The 10,018-nt window shown below is 34.3% G+C and overlaps 1 protein-coding gene and 1 pseudogene across 1 annotated transcript; one reads left to right on the top strand and one right to left on the bottom strand.

The window, feature by feature from the left end:
* Positions 1–525: 525 nt before the first annotated feature.
* On the top strand, positions 526–1,780 carry LOC111289004 (large ribosomal subunit protein mL101 (rPPR4) pseudogene; annotated as a pseudogene).
* Positions 1,781–3,602: 1,822 nt separating this feature from the next.
* On the bottom strand, positions 3,603–9,406 carry LOC111287698 (protein neprosin-like). The gene is made up of 7 exons (XM_022878369.2): positions 8,497–9,406; positions 8,269–8,355; positions 7,950–8,162; positions 6,977–7,141; positions 6,242–6,295; positions 5,958–6,104; positions 3,603–4,267 (listed from the first exon to the last, which is right to left on the bottom strand). The coding sequence occupies exons 1-7, from the start codon at positions 8,866–8,868 to the stop codon at positions 3,890–3,892; spliced, it is 1,416 nt and encodes a 471-aa protein (XP_022734104.1). The 5' UTR covers positions 8,869–9,406; the 3' UTR covers positions 3,603–3,889.
* Positions 9,407–10,018: the final 612 nt, after the last annotated feature.

The following is a 10,018-nucleotide window of genomic DNA, read 5'->3' as shown; positions in this document are numbered from 1 at the left end:
ACATATCTTTCTATCCAAAGTCTCATTAAAAATTTTAAATCCATAACTTTGCTTCCTCCATCAACCGCTTTACTTTTATTTCATTGATCATATTTGTTGCAACAGAGACCAACGATTAGTGGTTCAGCCTTTACCGTCAACTAAAAACTAACCTTCACCTCTGACTCATTCCACCTTCAGCGTCAACTTTTGGGATCCACAACAACTTTCGGAGCTTTGGCTGAGAGGAAAAACCATAAAGGGACACAAAGAAGATAATACTCTTCAAATAATACTCTTCCTTGCAATACACGGTACAATTGGTTGGCTTGGAATGGTGGACAAAATGGTAAATCGTTAAAATGCAGAGGTGGATTGATGAGTGAAAAAAAAGCGCAAAGAGTCATGTCCGGATGCTAGAGTAAATGGCGTGTCTGTGCTTCCCTGTCGGTCCAGATTGCTCTTATGAATATACGTTTCTTGGTTTGATTTGCTAAGCACTAATTCAAAATGGATTGTGCTTATCATTTATGTTTGACTTTGCAGCCCTCTGAAACGATGGTGACAAAGCGGGGCATGAATAAGACCGTTAGCGATCAGGCTATCCATCTTCATTTGGATGCCAAAGTGCGAGGGATTCCTGCTGCAGAAAATTACTTAATTGATCTACCTGAAGCATCCAAGAACCATCTCACTTATGGTACCCTTCTCAACTGTTTCTGTAAGGAATTGATGACTGAAAAAGCAGAAGCTCTAATGGAAAAGATGACCGAACTTAACCTTCCTTTAGGCTTCATGTCTTATAGCATTCTCATAACTCTTTACACAAAGATAGGCCAGCCAGAAAGGATGCCAGACATTATACAGGAAATGAAATTATGCGGTATCGTGCAAGATTCATATACATACATTGTTTGGATTAGGGCTATAGGTGCTATGAATGATATTTTTGGGGTTGAAAGAGTTATTGAGGAAATGAAGAGAGATGCCGAAGATGCTGATGATTGGACAACATATAGCAATGTAGTATCAGTTTATGTTGATGCTGGCTTGTTTGAGAAGGCTGAAAAGGCACTTAAAGAATTGGAAAAGAGAAATGCGCACAAAGATCTTTCTGCTTTCCGGTTTCCAAATACATTGTAAGGCCAAGTAGGAAATTTGCATGAAGTTTATTGAATATGCATACATTGAGGCTTTCTTTTCGCAGAACAGCCAATATAAGCTATCCGAATATGATTCAGGCTTGAAAGATTTACCAGGAGCAGAGAAATGCTTTAGACAATGGGAATCAGGTTGCTTTACTTACAATATCCGGATTGCAAATGCCTTAATTGGAGCTTATGATAAGAAGGGTTTGCTAGAAAAAGCTCTAGAGCTAAGTAGAGGCCCTGCAGGAGAGGGGCAGAGCCTAACACCAAACTTGGGTGATCTTCTTGGATTATTATTTGAAAAATGGGGACATCAAGCTGGCAGTTGATTGTGTGGACGATGCAATTTCTACTGGCAGAGGAAATGGTGGAAAGTGGGTCCCATCATCTGAAACTATTGGAACTGTCTTGCGTCATTTTGAGAAAAGGAAAGATGTTGATGGGGCTGAATGTTTTCTGAAGATTTTGAAGAAAGCTGTGGATAACGTAGGAGAGAAAGTGTTTGAATCATTAATCAGAACTTATGCAGCTGCTGCCGTTTGAAGATGGAAAAGGTGGAAGTGAGTGAGGCAAGTAAGAAATTGCTTGTGGTCATTTCCATGGAGTGAGTTTTCTCAAATTTTTTTTATGAAATTCCAATACCTGTAGAAGTCATTCTTGATAGCTTTCAATTATCTGTTATTTTTATAATAAAATGCAATTGGTAATAATCATGTTGAACCAATACATAGTAACATACTATGGTTCATCCAAGAATGCTCCTGTCATTTAGTGTTTTTCTTTGGTTTGAGAAAAGATGTGCTGTTTCATACTGGATGCTATGAGATAGATTCTATCTGTTCATCTCTTTAGTTACAGGCAATGTATAACAGATTTTTAGGTTCACTATGGCTGCATGCAGTTGAGTTGTAATAGATTTGGAGATCATATGATGTACTTTCTTGTAATGTTTACTTAGAAAATTAGGTAACAATTATGCGCATCCTGCCAAATGCTAATGCAAACAAGGATGCACTTCAGTTCTACACATCCGCAAGACTCTAGGGTGTTTGTATCCTCCCCCTCCCTACTCTGACTCATAGGTTAAAAGCACTGGGCTACTGGCTACATCATCCCTAGATTTCGAGGAATATTTAAGGGTAGATGAATGAAGCTAAGCCCAAGGTTAAAAATTCTCTGGCAGGGCCTTCTGTTTTATGCATTGCTGTCAAAATGGTTGTGCCTCAGTAATGTCCTATGTAGCAGTTTCTATTTCTCACAAAGTCCATCGCGTTGAGCTTCACTCCTTGGCTTTCATTACTGAAGATTTTGTAATCCATGGCCCGAAAGTTCCTGCATGCTCAGTCAAGATAAGATAAATGAGTTGAGACAGTGACACTGCATGCTTATGTTACTACAGCCAATTGGTGCGTGTCGTGGCACTCCTGTAAGGCAAACTGGCTGTAAAAGTGTTTCTTGGTCCCTTAAGTGAAGCAAGGGCGTCTTTAAAGCTTCCATGTCCTCTTGTATTCAAAAATCTAAAACCCCTATTGCATTATCCCAAAAAGTGGGATAAGTTGTCATACCTATTGTAATTGGTAGTGCTGAGAAGGTTTTGGGTCCATATCTGCCATGATGCTCAATTTTATCTTGGACCACCAAAAGGGCTGCAAAAATGCAGAAGCTTCCTTCTTGTCCAGTGGATGAGTGAAGTTTTTAAAGGCCATCCCTTTAAATTAACAACTTGGTTCAATTTTCCAACCATCTTGAACATTGCTTGTGCTGGGTGAAATAATGGGATGGGGCTAAAGTAGATTTTAAGCCCAAAACTTCACAAACCACTTCTTAGCCCTGGCAATGAGGTTGAAGCTGTTGGAATTTTCAGATCGCGAAATTGAAAGGTCAGGATATCAGGCAAACAGAGATGCATGTTCTCTGACATGTCTAGATACATCGACCTTCCTTTTTTTTTCACTGGTTGCACCCAGGTTAAGCCCTGTGGTCCAATTGGCTTGTCGTGTTCGAAGGTTGAGAAGCTTTCGGTTCCAAAAGTTCTCTGCCAGCCGTTACGCATTAAAGAAATGACTGAGCAAAGGTCAAATTTTGTTAAATTGAGATTTGAGATGACGATAATTAATTTCATGATCCATGATTTATGGTATATTTTCTTTGGACCTACTGCATTCGAAAACCATTACATGATACACCGAAAAACACTAGAGGTTGAGGTTTATTTTTAATCTTGATTAATGGATCTGAGGGAAATCCATAGAGAAATGTGAATGACCATGAAGCATTTGAGGAAGATGCATGTGGATGGTTAATGCATCTAATTAAGACAGTGGTTAGATCTCTGGCCAATTGAACGGTCCCTATTGGGATTAATTGCTCTATTCAATCATTTAGTTGCCAATGTTGAAGATGATGTGCCAGTTTTTAAACCTTTGCATTCTTCAATTCTTCCCAACCGGGATAACAGAAGGAAAAGAGGAATCATATTCACAACCCATACTGTATTCACTATATTCCATACTTTTTTCCACATTTACATCAAGTCCCTAAAGGTTGTATAGTTAAAAGGACACCTGTTAGTTGAAAGGAAAGAACATTGGAAAAAATTGGGTAACAAGGAAAAATAATTACTATAAGAATACCCCCAAAGGCCCAAGCTCTCTGATCAATGATCTCCAGAAGAAATCCAATTTCACCCAACAAGTATTAAAGAAAAAAAACTATATATTAAAAAAAAAAGAGGGAAAAAATTCCACCCTATACCATTCTCTTTAGAGACACCTCACATTTCTTCCAGGTCCACCATAGTAAAAATAATTCCCCCAAACTCTATTAATCCCTCCTTGGATATCATAGCAGTTGGGATGATCTGCCAGGACCCGAAGATTTGCTAATGGGATTAAGTTATTATCCCAATCAACAACTTGCAAGTTTCGGAAATAGGAGGCCTTTCCAAAGCCTTCCCCCGCAAAATGACCACTGCCCATTTCTGTCGAGGTGTGAAACCCTCCTGGCCTTGAATTCACAATTTCTCCACCAAATTGTACCATGCTTGCATGATCCCTTAGGTGAGAAAACAAGAATGATGGCCAGTATCCTACCAGAATCCCCGATCCGAATTCCAACCACCAATTTCCATGCTTTGGATCCTACACCAAATACAGTATTTAAAAGCTGTCAAGTTTTTCTTTAAAAAAAAAAAAAGCTGTCTAGTTTTTCATCCTTTTAGCACTCATTAAGGATCTTGCATTAATTGCAATCCATGCTCAGTTAAAAGCAAAGGTTATGAAAACGAACTTTCATGGTAAAATTAACGATTCTCTTATTCACAAAGTTAATTCATGGCATCTGAAAAATAAAAATATGAAATTCGAATTTTAATATTTGTAAATTTTTATTTTTAAATTATGATTTTTTATATAAAAAATAAAGTTGATTATAGAATTATTAGAAAAAAGGAAAAAAAACAAAAGTTGAGGGGTCAGAGCACCCAAGAAGCTCTTTTACTGAGAAAAGAATAGAATCTTGCAAAGCAAAAAGCAGCCATTTCGGAAATAACAGTGCATGCAGGGGAAGTGCACCATTGTAGTGAATGAATAGATAGAGCTAGCCATGAATAAAGTTTTCACATATGATATTGTTTGATGCTAAAGGAAATTTTATGTTGTCTATTGCTGATACAGTTACACCATATAATTTGTGAATGACCCACCCTTGACCATAGGAAACAAGAAAAATAAACTTTGTTAGATGAGATGATCATGGTTTGGATCAACTCTAATGGGCAATTGAAAATTTTTGCCCAAGATTCGATCCAATTTGTCGAGCTCAATAGCTCTGAAATTTTTTTAAAATACATTAAAAACAAAAACAATTGAAATAGTAATATTTAAATAATTTTAATTATATTTTAAAATTAAAATAAATAAAAACATGTTTTATTTAGCATATGAGTTATCCAGATGAATTCGGACTTTAAAAACTTTATCCAAAACTTATCCCAAATCGAGGTCAGCCCATAGATCCAGCGGGTAGCTGACTAATGAACAAGTAATAAAAATATATATTAGAAATGATGAAAGATTTTTAATCTAATAATTGATTTTATTTTTATAATCACATATGTTATTTTATAACATTTTTGAATTAAAACTTCTTTTTTCATCTTTCCTATCAAATGAGCCCCTAAGTTTTTTTAATTCAAGAAAAAAAATAAGGATCTGTTTGTCCAAAGTTGATGGAGTATCGTTTAAAAATATAATCAAATCAAATCTAATTGATATAATAAAAAATTTAAAATTAAATTTGATTTGTGAGTCATTTTTCAAAATATATATAAAATTATTTGAATTCATTTAATTAAATTTATTTATCAAATGAAAAATAAATTTTATTTTTATATTCGACTTTAAACTTAATTTATATTCGATCTTGAGTTTGAACTCAAATCAATATATATATATATAAAGATAAATAATAATTTTTTAATTAAGTAATAAAATATATTTTAAAATATAAAAACTTAATTAAAATTATAAATTATTCGAATTAAATATTAAAATATTCAAACTCGATTTGTTTAATAAATTAAATTATTTAAATTTAAATTCAGCTCAAAATAATTTATTTATATTCTAATTTTATCTAAATTAAATTTAAATAATTTATGAATATTGATTTATCATTTATATCTTAACCTCTACTGTCAAATCTACTGTTTCAGGGAGCAAAATTACAATGCACGTGTCGCATAAGTACTGAACGCAAGCATAGCTTTAGCAAAGAACAATGAAAATACTTTTTGTTTTAAATTATAGTAATTGGAAGTTGGTGTCTTACCTTCCAAACCAAGAGGGTAATGTCAAACTGTCCGCCGTTGTAAGATGAGGTTGGGGAGATTGCAGCTCCAATTGCAATTCTATTATTAGTTTGAACAAATCCTGAGCACAGCAAATTATAACAGCCGGTTGCTTGGTATGCGTCGGTCTGCAAAAATATCATGCTGCATCATCAATTTGTTTTGAAACTTCAAATGATGTATCTTACGCTTTAAGATTTAGCTTAATAAAGCAAAGAGAAAAGGAAAAAGCTAACTTGTTTCCAAATAATTATAGTATACGTACGGTCCAATAAGTAAAGAATCTAGGATAGTTGTCCCCATATAGCTCTGGGCTGACCTGCAAGAAAAAAAAAATGAATGAGACAATCAGCTATTTAGCATCTATGGCTTCAACACAAAATTATACGACATTTCTTCAAAGAAAAGAGACAACGTTGAGTTGTGATTACATCTATTAATTTTAAATAAAATACAATGATAAATATAAAAAAAGATGAAAAAATATATAAAAAATGATATGATTTAAAATTTTAAAAAATCATATATAAATTTGATAAAAAATTAAAAACTAAAAATTAAAAATACATTTTGTATTTAATAAATTAATATTTTCATATTTTACACATATTTAATAAAAAATAAATATAATACATATATACTAATTATTGGATCTAATTGGCATAATTGCTTTAAATGTGAAAATTAATAAGTGCATAAAATTCAATGTGCACAGACAATTTGAAGCTAATTAATGCTTTGTCCTTACGTTTAGTTTTAATTTTGTTAGGAAATATATATTAACAGATATTTAAGTGTTTGATTGAATAATTGATGCATATTATATTGTTTTAGTAATATTTATTATATTTTTTTATGTGTTTAATAGCTAAAATTATATTAATTTTTTTTCATAAAATTTTTGTTAAAAATAAAAATATGCTAACAATTGTATAGTATCAAAGATTATGTTCTTGAAAACGCCAAAAATGTAGTTATTAAGGGGTAAGTAATTACATGCCTGCCAGCCAGCTTCAATGGTATTGAGATCGTCGCCAAATGAACCAGAGATGACCCACAATTGTGATAAGCTGAATTCGTATTGATTAGAGACACGAGGTGCCCACACATTTATGCTTGCTTTTGCTCCATAATATTGATCTCCGCTCACAAACCCAACTGCATGCTGTAACCCAATGCCAGTACAACTTACTCTCTATATTTTTTCTATTAAATTCACTTGTAAAGGGTGTTTGTATTTTGAAAGTATAATTCTGAAAAAAAAAATATAAATGCAGGCTGTGACAGCTAGGGTAAAACAGAGAATTGCAGATGCCTTAACAATGAAAATACATCATTGTACATTGAAGTAAGTGTCCGAGTGATAACGTTAGCCAGGGGAACCATGAAAGTCTGTAGCAACTACAGGTAGGAATTTCACCGCTGTTTTTTATTCATGGTTAGAGCCATGTTAAACTTTTTCCTTTTGTTTTCCTGCTTTTAATTTATGTTCCAAATAGAAAATGTCTAGCATTTCATGAACTCTTTTTTTTTGCACTCATTTCAGTCAATTTTAGACAAATACAGAACGAAAAAACCAACAGAAACCCAGGGGAAAAACCGAAAATAAAATGCAGGAAAGAAAGAGAAGCAAGTAACAAATGAGCTTCTCTGGTTTAAGCAATAGAAGATACATAAATTTATTTTTGAAAAAGCAGTTTTTGGGTATCCTCTTCCTCTTTTCTTTTATGATTTCGATGAGTTTGCCATCTTTAATTAAGTGGGCATTGGAAAGGAGACAATTGGCAAGCCTCGTATTGCTATTCACTTTGACTACTTTCTTTATATTAGTGTCTTTTGATTTTGTATGGCCCTAGCTAATTATTTGTGCTGTTTTTACAGAATATTGTGGGACAGGAAAAAAAAAGGGACAAAAGAAAAAGAGTTGCAGGCTTAATTTTTGTTTTCTAAAGTATACTTGTCAAGGCACCTACCTCATGGCCATTGCCTGTTGAGTCTCGTCTGACACTTCTTCTTGATTTCCTTCCAAATCTTCTAACAGAACTAGCCCTCAACACGTCTTGTTCAGTTGTTCTTCTGATTGGAATTGTTCCTTCCGGACATGATTCACCAGACATACTCCACAGCTGAAAATCTTCTGCCGCCATCCCATTTGGGTTATGACCACTTGGTCTCTCTGGTGGATCCTGTTTCAAGAATCATTAAAGGTGTTAAATTCCAGAAATTCATTTGTTTTCAATGTTCATCATAAAATCCAAAAATAAATGCATGGTAATAAAATTTAATAATCACCAATGGTTCTTGTCCTTTTAATTGAGGATGATCGAAGGCCGGTTGATGATGCAATAAAACACAATCTATGATATCGCCATCTGGACTCTGCACCCGCAAACCAAAGAGAAAAAAAAAAAAAGAAGAAAAGGGCCTAACGTAGTTAGAGAAAACAGAACAAAAAACAAAGGAGATTGGAAGTCAATGTCTAATGAAAGATCAATAACTGAGGCAAAATGGATTAATTGCCTGAATTGTCTTGACTGCTGGCTTGTTGATCTTGTTGAGACGTTCTCTTATTATTTTCAACTTTTGTATCTCTTCTTGTGGCCGCAAAGTTTGATTTTTAGCGTGGAGATTGCCGGTTTCCGATGAATAGACAGGACAAATTGAAGAACAGACAAGAAGAAAGAAAACAAAAATGGGAATGATTGGTGAGATCGTACAACAGCAAGAAACCATGTTTGAGAAATTTCCTCTTGTTGTTTCTTGCACTATATCGGTTTTCATTTGTGTACATTGGTGTTGTCTTCTTCTGTGAACGAAACGGCACCCTCTATTCCCAGTTTTTTCCCTTAGAAATGACGCTCCCACCAAATCCATCCAACACAAGATGACCATTCTAAGAAAACTTTGTTGAGTACTTTCACTCCCTCACCAATTCCGAAGTTCTCGAGAACAACCATGAATGACAAAAAATAATTAAAAACACCACTTCCATCTTCTTCTTCTTTTTCTTCTTCCTTCTTCTCTCACAGCTTCTAATGTCTTGGTTTTTAAGTTCTGACACCTTGGCTTGAACTTCTACGCATTTCCCCGATTAGAAAAACACAGAAATGGGGTTGAGTTTTCTTAAAGTTTTGCCCATGTGGGGGTGGTGATATAAATACCAAGTAGTGATGAAATCATGCTTAGGATTTAAATATTTTGGGGGAAGAGAGAGAGAGAGAGAGAGAGAGAGAGAGAGAGAGAGAGGTGAAGGCCTGAAGGTTGTGTTTCCGGTCTTCAATGCAAGGACTGAAGCTTTAGCTTTTGTGTTAATTTTATAGGGAAAACTGGTCCTGATTTCTGTTGTTCTTTACTTTGGTTTCTGAGGACAGAGGAATTACACTTGATTCTGGGTTTCCAAATTTCTTTGTTTTAGGGTGTCCTCTTTCTCACGTCCCTGGATGTTCTTTGTGTCAGCTACTCTGTTTTTATTATCTCCCAAATAAACCATCACAATTTAGCAAGTTAAAGCTTACCCACTTTCATGTTCCTAAAATTGTTTACTAATATTTATTTTTTTCCAAAGTAGAAATTATAAATATTGAAATTTTAATTTTAATTAATTAAATATTACTTTTTAAAATAATTATATAAATTAATTGAGTTAAGGTTGGAATAAAATATTTATTAACATCAATTTCATACGGTTTGAATAATTTGCCACCGTTACACACCAAAAAAAAAAAAATTAGTGATCGGCTGTTGCCAACACTAAAGTAATCAAGATGTGTCCGAGTTGGAGGGTTGTGGATTTGGTGGGTCAGTTCATTGACGGTCAGCATACAAATAGGAGAAATCATCACTCTCTGCGGTTTTAGTTTGCAATCTTAAATTCTTAACTAATGGGAATTTTTTTCTTCTTTTGTTTCGGTCAAGTAGGAACAACTTTTTAAAGCTGTCGTTTTCTGAGAGAGTGCCAATACTTCTTAATGTGTTGGGGGCTGATGTGTTGGCATGCGCACTTGGTTATGTGCACTGCCACTGCATGCCTGTGTAAGCACCC

This window comes from Durio zibethinus, chromosome 4, assembly GCF_047325235.1.
Source record: "Durio zibethinus cultivar Kanyao isolate XHJ-2024 chromosome 4, ASM4732523v1, whole genome shotgun sequence".
Taxonomy (NCBI): Eukaryota; Viridiplantae; Streptophyta; class Magnoliopsida; order Malvales; family Malvaceae; genus Durio; species Durio zibethinus.
Note: the sequence above shows the minus strand (reverse complement) of the source record. Positions and strands in the feature narration are given on the sequence as shown.